Raw genomic sequence first — 20,795 nt, 5'->3', positions numbered from 1 at the left:
TAAGTAACCCGCCGGCTTTTTCCTAAAAGAACAAAAGTTCAGTTCAATTTCGACCCATAATTTATACTTGTTCACCCTACGCTTCTTTGTTCTTTTACAAAGACGGCAGCCGATGGCTTATGCTAAACAAAAAATCGTTTTTAGATTCCCACCTTAGCTATTGAGGCGACATACTAAAAAAGGACGCAGACAAACTTAATATTCGATTGCCCAAGCTATCAATCGATATAGACATATACAATTAAATATATCGATGTTATCGACAATGGCATCGATTGTCTGCCAGCTCTACTTCTTGTTCAGTGTCAAGTGTCATTTAGAGAATCATAGAGTCGGTTTTTGTCTTAAATTAATTTTGAATAGAATGCATCCGTACTAACAAACTAATCTAATATAAAAATAAAAGTGAATAAACAAAATAAATGAGCATAAAACCAAATCACAAAAACGAAGAAATTAAAAGGAATATTAAAAAATAAAAGAAAGGTGCTACAATTTACAGTGAAATATCTAAAATATCCACACTACACAACCAACCACATAAAATACATACACACAAAATACAAAAAAGAAGAAATATGTACATAAAGAGATCGCACAAAAGAAACATATAAATGTTCGTCGTACGTTGGTCGTCGGTCGGGTCGTGGTTCTCGCAAGCTAGCCTATTATAATTAAGTTTGTAAGAAATATTAAAAACAAAAAATTGCTGAAAAATAAGTTCTTCCAAGTAAATGATTAAACAAATTCGTTGTTAACGAGCGAACGGTGGCAACATTTATGTATGTGTGGAGTAATGTGTGTAACCGAAGTCGTCTATGTTAATGATTTCCTTAGAATCGCCAAGAAAACTACAGAAGCGGCAGTAGCAGCAACAGCGAAGAACTTGCCGCAAAAAGAACAAGAAAATATAGTTAAAAAAATAAATATGAGTTGTTGAAAGCAGTAACAACAGCAACAACAACAAACAAAAAAAGCACGGCGGATTGTGGAAATAGTTGTTGGAGCTTTATCTATAACAGCATAACAAAAACAACAACGACTGAACAACATTAATTTGTTGATAGCTTAAACAATTTTAAGCAAAACTCTCATCCCCAGGGAGGTAAATATATGTAGACAAGCGCCGAACAGTGCTCAGCTGCGCTGCGCCGCGCCTCGAACAGCATACAAAGGAGACGAAAAGAACAAAAAAAGATATGAAACCACAACAGACTACTCCTCCTAAATTCGTAGCCGTTGTTCGTGGTGTGGTGGTGGTGATGGCTGGCTGGTTGGTTGGTTGGTTGGCGAAAAAATTGCACATATTTTCAGTACAAAATTCAATGATTCCATTTCCAATCTCAAGTGGCTTGCCAGCAAGCCTTAGCCTGACTGTCTTATTTAAATGTGGATGGATGCTGGATGATGAAGATGGTTGGCCTTTGGTTGTGTGTGGGGGATAGTTCGAATGACGACGACGACGACGATGATGATGATGATGTGTGGAATAAACAACACATGAACGGGGGGAAATGCCATTTGTTCGCCCATTCGTTCGTTTGTTCGTCGTTCATGTGGCGGCTGGGCTGATGGTGGTGTCGTCGGTGGCGGCGTAGTTGTGTAGTAATCTCAGTGTGTAGAATATCGAAGGAGATGGTGGAGAAACATGTGTTGTTTTGCTCTATGTTTGTGTTTACTTTTTCTTTTCAATTTTCCCCCATTCAGTCCCCTCAACCTTAACCCCACTCGTCCATACATCAGCCGCCTCAGCTACTTGCTCTCTCGATAGACTCTCGCTCGCACATTTTCAAGTATTTATTGCCTATTATCGAAGGTAAGTGGCTGAAGGTCCCCTTTGAGTGGCTGCTACAACAATAATAACAACACGAGTAATAATACATTTCTATAATCAGGTCTATTCCTGATATGGATGACATGGGCGGACACAGTGGTCTTGCTCTAAAGTTGATTTCATTCATGGAATCATTGCGAGTTATCGCAATCGAACATATGTGCGAAGACGACTCACTCCTCCCAAGGAATTGTGAATTTGTGTTGGTATACTAGAAACTATGGAACAGCAGCAGCAGCAGCAAAAGAAGCAGAAGAGGAAGCAATATATGCATATATAAGTGTGTAGTAAAAATATGTGTGTGGCTGGATGTGTTTCTATAGGTACCTGTGCACCGCCCGTGATTGTAGACGTCCATCGTCGCTGTGGCCGTTTTCGTTGACGACGTCGTCAAACCAACAGATGATGCAAAGCAGGTGGAGGCTGGCGGGGAAGAGATGAAATTCGATTTACACAACTCAAAAAACAACAACACCAACAATAAACATATGCACGTTTATTTTAATTGTTTTAAACAATATGTGGTTTGGCGCTTGCTTTAACAAAAAAATGAATCTCCATGTGTATGTCTGTGTTTACCCCCATTATCCAGACGTCATACGGCCGCCCTTGGCCAGTCATAATGGGCAATAATTTCACAATTACAATATTCAACATTTTCAGTTTTTGTTCTTTTTCATTCATAAAATCCAATTCAATCGCAACCAAAACACATCCACAAAAAAGTAGAAGAAAAAAAACAAATACTTTGCTGACTGCCTCTATTAAATTAATTCAATACACATTTTTTGTTCTTTTCCTTGTGGTGCAAATATAAACGCACACACACACAGCATCGTTTGTACGTACAACCGACCAACCAACCATTGTCGGGGGTTTATCCGCTGAAATATGTGGTTCCAAACAATTGTGCAAATTACTGTGACAACAACAACAGCAACACACCAGACTAATACTTTTCTTTTTTTTTTGCTGTTGCTGGCTGGCAGCCTGCTGCAGTGCACAATGTTCAACCGGCAACTGTCAACCAAGTTTGTATGTAGGCGACGAGATGATATGACGTTTAACGTTCTTTATCAATTGTCACAAATGGGGTATTTAATAATTCATTTAACAGAAAAAATATGGACATGAATGTGTGTATGTTGCGATGTAGGAATTATTTTTTGTTAAAAGAGATCACATGTTAAATTCATCCCTTCTCTCCGGGTAGGTCTAACACCGGCTATGCGATCTAAAGCTTTTTTAAATTTGATGCTTTTTCTCTGGGCTGCAGGACTTCGCTCAAGACTTGTGATTTTCTTTGGAATATGTCCAAAACCGGCTAAGCTATTCAATATTTTCTAAATTTGAACATTCTTAAGTAGTCGTTTGTTGGAAAGTTCGCATGTTAAATCCACCCCTTCTCTTGGGGGAAGGTCCAACCGGCTTCGCGATCCAAAGCTTTTTATATCCTCCACCATAGTATGGAGAGTATATTAAGTATGTCATTCCGTTTATAACACCTTGAAATATACATTTTAGACCCCACAACGTGTTTATATTCTTGATTAGCATAAAATTCTATGTCGATTTTGCGATGTCCGTCCGTCTGTGGAAATCACCCTAGCTTCCGAACAAAATTAAGTAGGTTGATAAAATTTTACTCAAATGAATATTGAGTCTGCAGAACTTTTGGTATTGAAAATGTTCCACGTTTTGTTTTAGTCTCCATATAAAGGTACCTCTTTTTTTCTGCATTTTGGTGATTTAAGCGACATTTTCCACTGGAATTGTTTCAAATTTCGTATTAGAAGTTCGTAATGGATATTACAGCCTATGACAGAAAATTGTCTGTGCAGGTCAACGTCTTAGTATAGCCCCCATGTACCTCCCGATGTTCGGTATTTTCATGATTTTAGCGACATTATTCATCGGAATTGTTTCAAATTTGGTATTTGAAATTCGTAATGGATACTACAGACTAAGAGAGAAAAATTTCTGTGTAGAATGGTTCATCCTGATATTCGGTATTTTGATGATTTTAGCGACATTATTCACCGGGATTGTTTCAAATTCGGTATTTGAAGTTCGTCATGGATACTACAGCCTAAGAGAGAAAATTGTCTACGCAGGTCCAAGTCTTCGTATAGCCCCTATATAACGGCAACTCCCGATATTCGGCATTTGGATGATTTTAGCGACATTATTCATCGATTTTTTTTTTCAAGTTTCGAATTTGAATATTGTAATGGCTTATGACAAAAGTAGCTTATGCAAGTCCACGTCGTCATATTGACCCTAATATAAAGGCTACATTTGGTATTTTTTAGATTTTATCATAATTTTTAAGGGATTTTATTCTTTTGAAAAATGCCTAATTCGTTCCAAATGGTGAAGGGTATTGAACTTTGATACCCGCCCGAACTTACAGCTTTTTTTCTTGTTTAATAAAATTTGCCAGCACTTGTGATTTGCTTGGGAATATTTCCAATGCCGGCTAAGCGATTCAATATTTCCCAAGTTATTTACCGAGGGATGATATATATTATATATATGAAAAGTCCAAATCGGTCACGCAAACCTTAGATTATGCGAACTTCATAGGTGTCCTAAGCTGTGGCATTCGTTGTTTTCGATAAAACAATTTTTTGATTAAATCAAATTAAAACAAGTAAAATAGTATGAGGCGGTTTTGCCACCAGATGTATACCCCCAGCCTTGGGTTATGATTATTTAAACTTTTGACCCTTTATGAGGGAGGTTCCGGAGCAGTTGGCCAATATTGAACAGTTCGACAGATGTACATCATCTTCACAACAGAACTTGCGTAAGCAAAAATATTTGGGTGTGTGAAATTTGAAGAGAGTCGGATGCTTATTTCCCTTTCTTTGAGCGTTTTGTTTTTCTCTGTGGGGGAGGTACCAGAAAGGGTGGGCCCATGTATTCCATCTACACACCAGAACTTAAGCTAGTGGAAATATTGCGATGTGTGTAATTTGAAGACAATCGGACTATTACATCCGATTTTATAAGATTTATAATTATTTAAAATTGTGACCCTTTGTGGGGGAGGTACTTGATGGAGTATACCGATATTGTCCATTTTCGCACCTGACCTAGCACTGATGCAAATATTAGGTTTTGCAAATTCAGAGCAAAAACGGATTATGCTTTTTCATTCTGTGCAGAAAATTATTCTCTTTGATAATGTTGACAATTTGTGAAGGAGGTACCAGAAGGAGTGGACCGATATTGCCATATTCCAATTACTATGTACTAAGTTTGGATCAAATCGGATACTCCCTTCGAGAGTTATCGAGCAGACCAGCCTGCTTGACAGATACACGGACAGACGGGCATCGCTAGATCGACTCCAAATGTCCTGAATCGTCTTTGCTCCAAAGAGACCTAATGTCTAAGTCCGTTATTTCGATGAGGCACGTTTTGGCCGTATGTAATAATATATACGCTCTCTAGCAATGTGGCTGAGGGTATAGTAAACACAACAGGTCCAACGAAATCAGTTTAAATGGATTCTAAGACTAATATAACTGTGTCGAGAGAAGATGTCGATCATGTAGAGCCATATCGAACTGACATATTTACTTTTAGCTCTAATTCGGCAGTATGTGCCAAAAACGTAGTTGCCCCGATATTTCAAATTATAAACTGTTTGGTGAGCAAATCGAAACTGATCTATCATCAATTTCAATAGGATTAGTCTTTGTGCCACACAAATGAACTGTCACCTGGCGACGTACATCCTTTTGCCTGTTGCTAACATATGCACAAAGACATTATACCCGGTAGTACAGTGTGGTTTAGGGTACAAAAATTCAATATTGGTCAAGTTCAATGAAAATACTGCAACTTCGAGATTTAGGTACAGAACAAGTTGAGTGTTGGTGATATCTCCAAATCCTTTTGAAAAATTTTCCACAAATATCTATTTGTTCCCAGCGTATTTTTTAGGGAGGGCCGGTTATTCGATACGATTTGATTTTGGAGGCGAAAAAAATATTTTGCAGGATTTTCTTTGGAATATGTCCAAAACCGGCTAAGCTATTCAATATTTTCTAAATTTGAACATTCTTAAGTAGTCGTTTGTTGGAAAGTTCGCATGTTAAATCCACCCCTTCTCTTGGGGGAAGGTCCAACCGGCTTCGCGATCCAAAGCTTTTTATATCCTCCACCATAGTATGGAGAGTATATTAAGTATGTCATTCCGTTTATAACACCTTGAAATATACATTTTAGACCCCACAACGTGTTTATATTCTTGATTAGCATAAAATTCTATGTCGATTTTGCGATGTCCGTCCGTCTGTGGAAATCACCCTAGCTTCCGAACAAAATTAAGTAGGTTGATAAAATTTTACTCAAATGAATATTGAGTCTGCAGGACTTTTGGTATTGAAAATGTTCCACGTTTTGTTTTAGTCTCCATATAAAGGTACCTCTTTTTTTCTGTATTTTGGTGATTTAAGCGACATTTTCCACTGGAATTGTTTCAAATTTCGTATTAGAAGTTCGTAATGGATATTACAGCCTATGACAGAAAATTGTCTGTGCAGGTCAACGTCTTAGTATAGCCCCCATGTACCTCTCGATGTTCGGTATTTTCATGATTTTAGCGACATTATTCATCGGAATTGTTTCAAATTTGGTATTTGAAATTCGTAATGGATACTACAGACTAAGAGAGAAAAATTTCTGTGTAGAACGGTTCATCCTGATATTCGGTATTTTGATGATTTTAGCGACATTATTCACCGGGATTGTTTCAAATTCGGTATTTGAAGTTCGTCATGGATACTACAGCCTAAGAGAGAAAATTGTCTACGCAGGTCCAAGTCTTCGTATAGCCCCTATATAACGGCAACTCCCGATATTCGGCATTTGGATGATTTTAGCGACATTATTCATCGATTTTTTTTTCAAGTTTCGAATTTGAATATTGTAATGGCTTATGACAAAAGTAGCTTATGCAAGTCCACGTCGTCATATTGACCCTAATATAAAGGCTACATTTGGTATTTTTTAGATTTTATCATAATTTTTAAGGGATTTTATTCTTTTGAAAAATGCCTAATTCGTTCCAAATGGTGAAGGGTATTGAACTTTGATACCCGCCCGAACTTACAGCTTTTTTTCTTGTTTAATAAAATTTGCCAGCACTTGTGATTTGCTTGGGAATATTTCCAATGCCGGCTAAGCGATTCAATATTTCCCAAGTTATTTACCGAGGGATGATATATATTATATATATGAAAAGTCCAAATCGGTCACGCAAACCTTAGATTATGCGAACTTCATAGGTGTCCTAAGCTGTGGCATTCGTTGTTTTCGATAAAACAATTTTTTGATTAAATCAAATTAAAACAAGTAAAATAGTATGAGGCGGTTTTGCCACCAGATGTATACCCCCAGCCTTGGGTTATGATTATTTAAACTTTTGACCCTTTATGAGGGAGGTTCCGGAGCAGTTGGCCAATATTGAACAGTTCGACAGATGTACATCATCTTCACAACAGAACTTGCGTAAGCAAAAATATTTGGCTGTGTGAAATTTGAAGAGAGTCGGATGCTTATTTCCCTTTCTTTGAGCGTTTTGTTTTTCTCTGTGGGGGAGGTACCAGAAAGGGTGGGCCCATGTATTCCATCTACACACCAGAACTTAAGCTAGTGGAAATATTGCGATGTGTGTAATTTGAAGACAATCGGACTATTACATCCGATTTTATAAGATTTATAATTATTTAAAATTGTGACCCTTTGTGGGGGAGGTACTTGATGGAGTATACCGATATTGTCCATTTTCGCACCTGACCTAGCACTGATGCAAATATTAGGTTTTGCAAATTAGGAGCAAAATCGTATTATGCTTTTTCATTCTGTGCAGAAAATTATTTTCTTTGATAATGTTGACATTTTGTGGAGGAGGTACCAGAAGGAGTGGACCGATATTGCCCATATTCCAATTGCTATGTACTAAGTTTGGATCAAATCGAATACTCCCTTCGAGAGTTATTGAGCACAACAGCCTGCTTGACAGACACACGGACAGACGGGCATTGCTAGATCGACTCCAAATGTCCTGAATCGTCTTTGCTCCAAAGAGACCTAATGTCTAAATCCGTTATTTCGATGAGGCACGTTTTGGCCGTATGTAATAATATATACGCTCTCTAGCAATGTGGCTGAGGGTATAGTAAACACAACAGGTCCAACGAAATCAGTTTTAATGGATTCTAAGACTAATATAACTGTGTCGAGAGATGTCGATCATGTAGTGCCATATCGAACTGACATATTTACATTTAGCTCTAATTCGGCAGTATGTGCCAAAAACGTAATTGCCCCGATATTTCAAATTATAAACTGTTTGGTGAGCAAATCGAAACTGATCTAACATCAATTTCAATAGGATTAGTCTTTGTGCCACACAAGTGAACTGTCACCTGAAGAGCATCGACGTACATCCTTTTGCCTGTTGCTAACATATGCACAAAGACTTTATACCCAATAGTACAGTGTGGTTTAGGGTACAAAATTTCAATATTGGTCTAGTTCCATGAGAATACTGCAACTTCGAGATTTAGGTACAGAACAAGTTGAGTGTTGGTGATATCTCCAAATCCTTTTGAAAAATTTTCCACAAATCGATCCGATTTGATTTTGGAGGCGAAAAAAATATTTTGCAGTAATTCCCGAACCAGTTAAAATATCAACGCTCTTCCGTGTGAAAAAAATTATCCTCAAAAAATTTTCATAGGTTTCTTTTGTAATAGCCAATGGAATAGAAGGGAATACAATCGGGTACTAATTTTCCACCAGAAAACAATTATAAGTCTAAACACCAGGAAAAAAAAGAATATTTCCAAAAAACCGTTCTCTGTACGAATTTAAACAAATGGTATTACAAAATTAATAATAATGAAAACAGAATACGTATGTATATTTTTCCATTGTGTTTATTTATTTACAAGATATTGACGTAATAGAAGTACCAAAAAGTACCAAAATATTGAAAATCATCATTCCTTAATTGTAATAAACACAATCTTATTACTCATTTTCCCAAAATACTACTTGGCCGGCCATATGTAAACACCTGTGAATGTAACAACACTCAACTGATTCAAAGTTTTCAAAATTATTTTTGTGATTCACAATAGATGTCCAACAATTGATTGAAAACATCTATTGTTGATAAAACTAAATTAGAAATTCAATTTTCATTTTTCATTTGAAATTTTTCAAAATGGGATTTTTGTTTTCAATTATAAAACAAATTCCAATTTAATATTTTAAATTTTATGGTCCTTTTTCGTGACCTTGTTCGGTCCCCTTTTAGACCGAGGAAGGTCATATTCTTTCAAACGTCATTTGTTCAAAGTTGGTGTTTAAATAACATACTATCGTTAAGCCACGATTCAAAATGTTGTGGTGGCCATAATAGTTCACATTCAATTTTATTTCCAAGGATCAAATCAGAAATTAATAACATTTTATAGGGAAGCATTTTCAGATGTTGTGTTAACCAGTAGAAAGTCCATAAGTTTAATAAGCTTTCTTATAATTATACCCTACGCCACAAGGTGGTCAGGGTATTATGTCTTTGTGCATTTGTTTGTAACAGGCAAAAGGAAACGAGATAGACTCATAGTTCCTTTTGCTGAACTGCATAGAATCACATTCTGATTTATGTATGTCCGTCCGTCCGTCTATGTTCTCTTGTAAACAAAGTACTGGTGGCGGGTTTTGCCCGATCCAGATGAAATTTTGCATAATTCGACAAACCTTATTGAAATTTGGAGATAATCGGTCAAAAATTAGATATACCTCCCATATATATCTTCGTCCGATTTGCCTTTTATTGGATATAGCTTCCATATATATCTTCTTCCGATTTGGTTTTTATTGTGTACCAAACGTGTAAATTTAGCCCAAATGTGATGGAATTTGTCACATACGGACAAATAGAGTCTAAAAACAAATATGTCTAATTTGGTGAAAATCGGTTCAGATATAGCTATAGGTCCCATATATACTGTTCATCCGATTTGTTATATTTGTTCTCCACAGCCGTAATATGCACTACGTAGCCAAATTTTATCGAGATCGGTTCAGATTTGGATATAGCTCCCATATATATCTTTACTCTATTTCACGTTAATTGTTTACAAATGGGTAATACAAGCCCGAATTGAAAAGCCACAAATGCCTCAGCGAATTTAGAAGAAATCGATTAAGGGGAGAATAGTCCTCTGATTTATTGGTTCCTTCGGACTTTAAATTATAACTAAAATCTAAGTTGGTATAATTTAATTCTCACAAATTCCGCATAAAAATTTTTAATTGTTATGTGAAGCTCTACTAAATATGCAAAAGGGTATAGGGTATCATAAAGTTGGACCCGTCCGACTTTAAGACTTTCTTTTCTTATTCCAGAAATCAAGTTGCACAAAGGTTTCTAATCACTGGCTTACGATTCGCCCCTTGAGGACTCCACATTCCTTAAGATTGCAGAAAGAGCTTGAGGATCAGTAAATGCCTATGTTCTATGCTTTCATACTTTACGAAAAAAAAAAATAATAATAAGTGAATGTCTAACTTGAGGGCCAATGCAGCTTGTTGAGTACTCCTAATTGCATATGGCACCGAGATCGCTACAGTTTCCTTGTCTCTTTCCAATTTATGACATGATTCATAATCGTCTCTCATGGAGTTCTTGGGTTCCTCTATATTTCTTCTCCATCTAAGTTGGCGGTGGTTCGTGGATAAAATCTATGTCCTAAAATAACAGATCTGAATAAGATGGCTTGAACTTCATGCCTCCATGGATGCTTGCGGAAATACCATTAATTATTTGAGCAACATACAGATATACAAATTGCTAGAGTATTATTCTTTTGTACTTTGTTATCAAAGTACTAATTACAAAGAGGAGTATGGTTCAAGCCGCTTAGGATGGACTCTCCAGTGCTCAATCTTGTATATTTTTTGTTTTTCCTCGAAAAAGTTATGTTTCAATGAGTCTGTTTTAATGTGATATGTGAAACTTTCTTAGTTCAAATCGCGAACAAAGCAAAGTAACTCACATGACGTAATACAGCAATAAAGATATCAACAATAATGTTATTTTTGTAGCTGATATTGTTATTTATAAACAAGAAAATATTGGTTTTTATCGCCATTGCATAAAGTTAGTTAGCTGCAAAAAATTTTCAAGACTATTCATGGAGTTATCGGCACTTATCAATTTGATGATATTTACTTTTTGTGGGATTTATCAAAGCGTTTTAATTATTGCCATTAACGTAGGATTGATATTTTATTGGACTAAAACTCTATTTTAACTCAAGCGCTGCGACGGTTCAATATGGTATAATTTTCCGTTACATGTATTTTCGGTAATATTAGGCTTAGAGCTCTGATTAACTCATTCTATTCGACGATTCCGTAAGGTTTTTGAATACCCTCAGAGATATGGCTATCATTTGATATGGCCAAAAGGTGCCTCATCGAAATAACGGTTTTAGAATCTAGGTCTCTTTCGACCAAATCCATTTCAGGACATTTGGAGTCGATGTAGCGATATCCATCCGTCCGACTGTCCGAAAAACTTAGATCGAGTTCCGAGATGGGCAATATCGGTCCACTCCTTGTGGTACCTCCTACACAAAATGTCAACATTTTTAAAGAGAATAATTTACTGCACAGAAAGAGAAAACATAGTTCGATTTTGCTCCAAAATTTGCGATTCCTAATATTTGCATCAGTGCTAGGTCAGGTTGGTCCACTCCATCGAGTACCTCCCCCACAAAAGGTCAAAAATTTGAATAATTATAGCTCTTATAAAATGTGATGTGAGAGTCCGATTTTCTTCGAATTACACACATCACAATATATTTATTAACCCAAGGTCTGGTGTGAAGATAGAATATATCGGTCCACTCATTCTGGTACCTCCCCCACAAAAGGGTCAATATCAATAATATTTATGAAGCTCATAAAAGACGAAATTAACATCCGATCCCATTCAGACTTGTCACATCTCAATATTTTTATACACACAAGATCTGTTATAAATATGGTAGAAATCGGAACATTTCTTCTGGTACCTCTCCCACGCTGGGTTCAATCTTAGTGCGCTTTTCTCTATTTCTGTTTATGCCCAGTAATTGGGATCCTGAAGAGATCCCTAAAGGGACAGTATTGTATGTCGGTATTGAAAATTGTTATTTTAGGTTCTATACGACGACGTAAGCCATTACAATATTCAAATGCGAAACTTGAAAAAAATCGGTGAATAATGTAGCTAAAATCATCAAAATACCGAATATCGAGAGTTGCCGTTATAAGGTGGCTATACGACGGCGTATAGACAAGACAATTTTCTGTCATAGCTTGTACTATCCATTACGAAGTTCAAAGGCCAAATCTGACTTACTCGGAATTTATGATTTCGTATGAAACTGAATATAAATGTTCGAATAATCATAACTCAAGCCTGGGGGTATAAATAAGTCGGCAAAACCGACTGATTTTACTTGTAATTGAAGAAATCAGCAGGTGGACGTGAAACGTTAACAAAAGAAATCGGAAGCAAATGCCTACCAGCAACGAATGGGTTGAATATCTCAATAAGAAACATCCAGCATATTTTCAAATGACTGTGCTAGTTCGCCATAGATCTTTAGTTTATTTTACTTGATCATAAATATGTGTAAATTACATTTATATCAAAAGCATTTCCCCTGACAAACGTTTTGCATTTTGGGCCATGTTCCCAACATTTTGAGATTCGTAATACATGAGAAACGCTTCAATATATTTTTAATAGATTATTCAACTAGTTATAAATAACAATTGAGATTCGAGCGGTTGACTGTATTGAATGTATAAATAAATAAAAATATTGTCTTTATTTATTAAAACCGCAGAACAAACACAGAAAGTGTTAATTGTTATACACAATTTAGTTGTCCGTTTGTATTTTCAAACCGCAAAAATGTTGACAGGCAGATGTTTACACATGCAAATAGATCACTAAAATAAATAGTGGTGAGAACAATAAATAAAAAATTCACAGTTTTCGTAGGGGAGGGGCCCCCGTTTTCTTAAACGGTACTTTCCGGCTTTACTTCCCACATTTTCTAAAGTATTTTATTCAAGTCCAGTAGTTACAGCTCTTAACATGTATCGCTCTGAAGCGAGGAGCCTCATTTTGTAACCATTCTTGAGTGGCGCGTGCTGAGTGCGATGGTGCTGAGTCCGGTTGGAATGTCTAAGGTCAGCGGCAAAAATGTTTGCGTGCCCAGGGCTTTAATACACCCTTCAGAATATTTTCGCGATGATATTCGGCATTTTTTCTGATGCCACGGTTGATTAATACGAGCGGAGAGCGACCATCGGCTGTTATGACAGCCCACACCATCACCATGGCCGGCGCTTGATTTCTGGTAGCCAACAGCTGAATCATGAAATGGATACGATCTTCCTGACAGTATTTTCCATAATTAGGGATCTGCCTTGTTCTTCAGGATCAACACAATGGACCAGCAGGATTCCGAGTGGAGCAGTTACCATTAGGCTACCTTTAACCTAACCTAAGACCATGCCTTCTTCTTTATTATGAATTAAGTAACCCATCAATAATCTCGAATTTGAATACTTTTTTTCGAAAATGAAAATATCACCTCTCATTGAAAAACCCTTTGTATTCCTTTGTATAGATTCTTAAGGGATAGAGTCGAATATGGTGTCCACGGCGTCCTGTGGAGTACCCTTAATTGCACCTGAGATACATGGATACATGTATCATGCTGTTGCTTACGCAATTCTTACAGGAATAGCGGCGACAAGGCCACTCTTAATGCACTTTACGTTCTTTCCGTTTATTCCGAGTAATTGGAATTCTGAAGAGATCCCTAAAGGGACAGTATTTTTCTTTGTAAAAATGGCCGATTCTATTTTAGATGTGTGAACACCCGGGCTGTGCGTGTCCTAAAAGATCTCCTTCCACTAGTTTCGTATTAATGAAAAATTATTTTTGTGGCACGAGTGATCTACAATATGTATGCCGGGAATCCGGGTGCTGGGTGAACCTTAGAATATGAACGAGTAGAAAAGCAGGCAATTTTCAAAAAAAAAAAAAAAAAAATCCGTTAAAAATGCTGTTAAAATCTTTAAAAAATTCTGAATGTAGCCGATATAGTACGACGACGTGGACCTGCATCGGCAAGTCTTGTCATAAGCTATTACAATATTCAAATTCAAAACTCGGTGTTATGTAGCTAAAATCGTCAAAATACCGAATATCGGAAGGTGGGAGGTGGAAGGTGCACAGACAATTTTCTGTCATAGGCTGTAGTATCCACTACGAACTTTAAATACCAAATTTGAAACAATTCCGGAGAATAATGTCGCTAAAATCATCCAAATGCCGAATATCGGGAGGTGCCGTTATATGGGGGCTATACGAATACGCATGATCATGCACAGACAATTTTCTGTTTTAGATTGTAGTATACATTACGAATTTCAAATACCAAATTTGAAACTATTCCGATGAATAATGTCGCTAAAATCATCAAAATACCGAATAAGGAGGTGCCGTTCTATGGGGGCTATACGAAGATGTGAACCTGCACAGACAATTTTCTGTTTTAGGCTGTAGTATGCATTACGAATTTCAAATACCAAATTTGAAACTATTCCGATGAATAATGTCGCTAAAATCATCAAAATACCGAATATCGGGAGGTACTATTATATGAGGGCTATACGAAGGCGTGGATCTGCACAGACAATTTTCTGTCATAGGCTATAGCATCCATTACGAACTTCAAATACCAAATTTGAAACATATTCGATAAATAATATTACTAAAACCATCAAAACATCGAATATCGGTAGGTACCGTTTTATGGGTGCTCTACGAAGAGGTGGGCCTACACAGACAATTTTCGATCAATTCCGGTGAATAATGTCGCTAAAATCATCCAAATACCGAATATCGGGAGATGCCGTTATATGGACATCGGAATGACAAACTTAATATAACCTCCATAGTATGGTGGAGGGTAAAAAATGTATAAATGAAACAATATCTACAATTTGTATGAACACCAACACCAGAGCCCATTTTGAAATTTTCTTCTGCATTTCCTGGAGTGTCCCTTCCTCGATGCCCATTCTTTTTAAAACTTCTAAACTCGTCAAAAGCAGCACACGACACTGTTTCAATTTTTAAATTTTTAATGGTTAAAAGAAATGGAAATTTGTTTTTCTTTCGAAAAAACAATAAAAAGTTTTATTATTGCCACCCGCGCCGCCCTATAACCGCCACCTCCTCCTTCTCCTTGTGGAGTGCTGTTGTTTTTAATGTCTTTTACTACATGTTTTCCATTCTAAGTGTTAAGCCTACTACTTATTTGAATAGATAAGTTTCAATAAATCACATTAACAGGAATTACAGAAAGCAAAAGCAACGACAGAAACACAAGCAACTTCCTTCTCGCCCACCACTTCGTCTGTGTATATCGCGGTATGGATATGAATGCAACGGCACGATTTTACACCAACCAAACAACCATTTAGACAGCTAGACCGACCGACCGACAGACAGACAGATAGCCGAGCCATTTAAATCAGCAGTGGCCATAAACGACAATGTCCAAACATAAACACAAACACACACACACACACTTGGTCAGCTAGCTAACTGAACTCATGAATGCTTTTATCCGACCAACCATTTAATCCAACCACCACCCTTTATTCTACCTCTAAAGAATACAAAAGAAAAAAAAAACTTGACCATATCAAGCGGCAAAAATTTATCTATTTTTTCCCTCTCTGTGTTTAATTTCAGAGTTCCAACTTACAACAAGAATAGCAGCAGTAGCAGCAACAACAACAACAACAAGTCACCACAAGAATGAGAAAATAAAAACAAAACTAAAAAAGAAGAAAATCAAGCATTAAGAATCAGCAGACGGTTGGACTTAATAATCAACAGCCAACCAAGCAGCCAGCCAGCAGCGAAAACGAAAAACAGGAGCGTTTAATGTAAACTTACAAGAAAACGACGAAAACAAAGGAGAAAACAAAACAAAAAACGAAGCATTTAAACACAAAGCAAAGCGAAGCGCATAAAGTGCCCACAAAAGATCAACGGCAACACAAACAGACATGGACGAAAACGAACAAGAATTAAAAAGTCCCATGAAACGAGTTGGATCCACCCGCAAGGTGTTTCTATTCAATAACATACGACAGCAATTAAACGAACACTTACGATGCCTGGACGGTCGTGTCGAATCCCAAGTATCCCTCATACAAGAGCTGCAAGATCTCTTCCGACGAAGAGGCGAACTGGAACTGGAGTACAGTAAAAATTTAGATAAGTTAGTGCGTAGCCTACAGGCCCGACACAAGGAACAGAAACAGAAACGTGAACAGTGGCATATATTCTCGGCGTTTGCCTCATGGTCACATCTCTTGGAACAGACACAGTCGCTGAGCAAGGACCATGCCACACTGTCCGAATTGTATTCGGTAAATATTGTCTCTTCGCTACAGACCACCATCGAAGATGTCCAGAGGATATACAAGAAATGCCGTTCCATTGGCTATGATATCCACGAGGAAATCCTACGGGTCCTAGAGGAGTTGTATGCCACCATGAAAACCTATCAGAAATACGAAGCCGAGTGGAAGGCCGCCGAGGTCAAGCTAATGACAGCCGAAGCCCAACAACAGAAATTGGAACAGACCATACAGAAGGAGAAACTGCGAAGCAGTAAAAAATACCGCATGATCGAAAAGGAAATACTCAAACGACGTACCAAATACTCAGATGCTCGCATGAAGGCATTGAAGGCCAAAAATGAATATCAACTGTGTTTGGAATCATCGAACACCACCATACACAAATATTTCATCGATGATCTGAGCGATCTAATCGACTGCATGGATCTGGGTTTCAGTTCGATGATATCTCGTTGCCTGGTCATGCATGTCACCGCCGATCAGGGACGAGCCCGTGCCATCTTGAGCCAGGCCGATAATCTGGCTCATGTCATACACCTAATCGATAGCCAGCAGGACAAACAGAAATTCATGGAACAGTATCATGCAGCGTTCATGATACCCAAACGTTTCGAATTCCAGGGACAGTTCAGCAATGATTTGCTCGAACAGAGTGTCCAGAAGGAGCTGTATGTGGATATGGAGACCCGTTTGCAAGTGATTGGCCAAAGGTTGAATTCATTGCGCACTGAGTCCGAGGAGATTTGGAAGACCTTGGAAATGGCCGAGGTCAAGTTGCTGGAGCATTTCAACAGCAAGGACTGTGATGTTAGCCCTGCTTTTGTGGAGCATAATAAAGGCCTTTTGCAAAAGGGTGGTCCCGCCATGGCTTTTAATCCCAAACTGAAGGCTGAGAAAGAGGAGATCGAAGACTTCTATATAAATAAGATACGTGAATATATACGTGGTACATCGCGCATAGCGCGTCTAGATGCTAAGGCCAAGTATCTGCGGGAGATGTTGATAACGGACAATAATGCCGCTTTCACAAGGGAGATCCTGGACCACCCGATCAATAGTAAACGCAAGAGGATAGGTCGCAAAAATCAATCGGGAAGGCCCAAGTTGTTTGGCGGTTGCCTGGAGGAGTACTTGGAGAACACGGGTGAAGAGATACCCTTAATTTTAAGAAGTTGTATACGTGTCATAAATCTATATGGTCTGCATCATCAGGGCATATTTCGGGTGTCAGGTTCTCAGGTGGAAATAACCAACTTCAAAGAAGCCTTTGAGCGCGGCGAAGATCCCTTGGCCGACACCACAGACGCCTCCGACATCAACTCAGTGGCTGGCGTTTTGAAACTCTACCTAAGAGAACTGAGGGTGCCGCTCTTCCCGAAATTCTATTTCGAAAGTTTCATCTCCATAGCGGAAATGCAAACCAAGGCTGAAATGGTCAAGGGCATCAGACAGTTCTTGCAAAATCTGCCCAACTCAGTGGTCATTGTCATTCGCTATTTGTTCTCCTTTCTCAACCACCTGTCGGAGTATGCCGACGAGAATATGATGGATGCCTACAATTTGGCCATTTGCTTTGGACCCACCCTCATGCCTGCTCCCGAGGACAAGGACCAGGTGCAGTATCAGAATCAAGTAAACGAACTAATCAAAAATATGATTATCTATCACGAGGAACTCTTCCCAAAGGAGTTGGGCGGCTGCGAGTATGAGAAATACATTTCACCCCACACACTTGACATGGACGTGGGCGATTCCCCCTCCGAAGTACTGACCGAAGATCCCGAATCGGATGCCTATCCCTCCGAAGATGAGTCTGAAGTTCTAGAAGCCGTGGCCCAGTTCGACTTCAACGCCCGCTCCAGCCGGGAACTGTCGCTGACAAAAGGTGATTGTATTATCTTGCGCAAGCAGGTCTCCAACGATTGGTGGCAGGGTACGGTGAACGGCAAAGAGGGCCTAGTGCCCGACAAATACATATCGCTCAAGCTCAAAGATGAAGCTCGTCTGCCCGCACAAAATTCACAATCTATGGAATATTTGTACTTAGAGAATTCATGCTCTTCATCCACTTCAATGTTAGTAGACAATAAAGATATCGCAAAGTATGTTGTCAATGATGTTTATTTTAACCATGCTGGTGGCGGTGGTGGTGGTCTTGGTGGTAACTCAGCCTGCAATAACACCTCTGCTGCCGCAGCAGCTGCTACTGCTTCGGCCCCGGCCTCGATCAGTGTGCTGGGTGGCAGCAGCAGCTGTCTGGGTCTGGGCTTGGGCCCCCATAACAATGGCAACGGTACAGCGGGTGCTATTTATGCTGTGCCACATCAACGCAAAACCAGTACCGGCAGTGGCAATGGATCGCTTGGAGGTGCTAGTACTAGTGGTGGAGGTGGTATTGGCTTTGGCTCATCATCCAATGCTTCTGGCGATTCTTCATCATATTCGTGTACAGATGGTAATGCCTATGCCGTTACCAGCGAAGTTCATTTATTTAAACACTTTGCCTCATCATCTCCCTCACCCCATTCTAATGCCACCACCAATACTAATACTTCTTCTACTACCACTCCCACGGCTCTAACTTCTACCACACCCCCTCTGCCTAGTAGTGGTCCCAATTTCACATCAACACCTCCACCAATTAACCATTCATCCCTAATGAAACTCTTGAAAAATCATAGCAAACAATATCACGATGAACCGCATTCCTTCGAGAATGCCATCGAATTTCAGAACGCTTACGATGAACAGGTGGAAAAATTCGAAACGACTGTATAGAAATAAGTAATGTGATGGTGGTGATGAAAGAGCGCAAGCGCACAGTACAGGCTAAAAACGCACACACACATACACACGTACAGAAAAAGAAGAACACAAGTGCGGTACTGCACAGCACACACACAGATAAGACTTGTGAGAAACCAACCAGAAAATAAATGAAAAAAACTAAAGTATGTGAAGTGTCAGAGACAGGCGCACAAAGGACTCAGTCACAAGCAAGCACAAGTAGAGGTATAATAAATAGAAAGATATAATGTGAGAAAGGAATTGGCTCAAAATCCTATATGCACACAGAAACACACACACAAACATTTAGCCATAAATCAGGTTAACTCAAGAAGCAAGGATCTCAAAAAAAAGAATATATATTTTTTTTAATTCCGCGGACAGAATGAATGATTTTATAGTTGTGATGCTGCTGTGTCGTTCGAGGTTTTCCTTTTTTTATTATAAAGTAATGAATGCTCTCTACAGGAAATGAGTGAAAAACTAAATTAAGCTAAAATTGTTTTAAAAACATTAGCTGTCGATTCGAAAAGAAAAAATTGAAAATCTCAAAATTATTGTAGATAGATTATTTTTCTAGTAACACTAGTTGTAGAGTGGAGTCATATAATGTATTGTGTTTTTTGCCCTTTTTTAATTTTTCAAATAAAATATATGCCCATTTTGTTTTACCGATTAACATGGAACAAACGATTCTGAATTGTGTCCCAGTGAATATAGTCTATCTATGTATTTATAAGTATCGAATAAATTATGTATAAAATATAATAAAAAATTTCAAATTTCAATATTTAAACAATGCATGTCGTTTGGCTTTATTGAACCGATTTTTGACGAAATGATTTTGAAAAAAAAATTGTTAACAATCGAGAATCTTCTAAAATAAATTGTATTTAACTTTTTTTTTAATTTATTATGTTTGCCATTTAAAAGAAAAATAAGGATATTTTTAATTTTTATAATTATATTTTAAATAAAATTTGTACTCAACACAAAAATATGTTGGACTTGTACTGACATTTGAGATATAAAATTTTTGTAGAGATATGAAATTTTACAACTTACGAAACTTTTGAAAAATAGTGGGTCATGTAAGGGCATAGTCCTACCATTTATGTATATTTAGTTCTGAATTAAAAGTCCTCGGCTAGACCAGAATAAAATATCGGTAATAAGATAAAAATATCGGTAATAAAGTAAAAATTGAAAATATGACAAATTGGTTTTTTGCCGTTATCATAAATTAACAGGACGACTTTTCATCAGATATAAAATTTCTTGGTGTACAAAACTAGAGAATGAAGCCATGTCCAAACGAATGTCTGTCCGAGACGAGAAAACTATTTTTCTCGAATAGATTAGCCTGGGGACTTATTTCCCAAATTTCGTAATATTTGATGACTGTCTGTATTGGAATATGAGAATAAAATTAAGGGCTAAATTTCAAATTTCATTGCAAATACTTTAAATAAGTTCTCATAAAGGAGGTTAGCCCAGCCAAAAAGCTCTCATGTAAATATACTATAACAATACTCAAAATGTAGAAATATTTACTTAATACCAAGAGGATGTTGTCCTTCTTCTTGGTCCACGGTCTTTTGTTTTGGTACCTTTTTGGCGAAAGGTCAAC

The 20,795-nt window shown here is 37.8% G+C and overlaps 2 protein-coding genes across 2 annotated transcripts in view; both read left to right on the top strand.

Moving 5' to 3' along the window:
• LOC131803753 (V-type proton ATPase 116 kDa subunit a 1-like) overlaps nt 1–20,795 on the top strand; it is a 104,466-nt gene that overhangs the window by 75,551 nt on the left and 8,120 nt on the right. The gene's annotated exons all lie outside the window — the stretch shown is intronic.
• LOC101893307 (SLIT-ROBO Rho GTPase-activating protein 1) lies at nt 315–20,165 on the top strand. The gene is made up of 2 exons (XM_005182032.4): nt 315–1,105; nt 15,699–20,165. Exon 2 carries the CDS (start codon nt 16,019–16,021, stop codon nt 19,154–19,156), a length of 3,138 nt encoding a protein of 1,045 aa, XP_005182089.1. The 5' UTR covers nt 315–1,105; nt 15,699–16,018; the 3' UTR covers nt 19,157–20,165.

The sequence above is a fragment of the Musca domestica genome, unplaced genomic scaffold (assembly GCF_030504385.1).
Source record: "Musca domestica strain aabys unplaced genomic scaffold, Musca_domestica.polishedcontigs.V.1.1 33, whole genome shotgun sequence".
Classification (NCBI taxonomy): domain Eukaryota; kingdom Metazoa; phylum Arthropoda; class Insecta; order Diptera; family Muscidae; genus Musca; species Musca domestica.
The sequence above is the reverse complement of the archived record's forward strand: the minus strand, read 5'-3'. Positions and strand labels throughout refer to the sequence as shown.

What these genes read in the sequence shown, in the direction of transcription:
- LOC101893307 (XM_005182032.4), top strand. Translation starts at nt 16,019, where the DNA reads ATGGACGAAAACGAACAAGAATTAAAAAGTCCCATGAAACGAGTTGGA.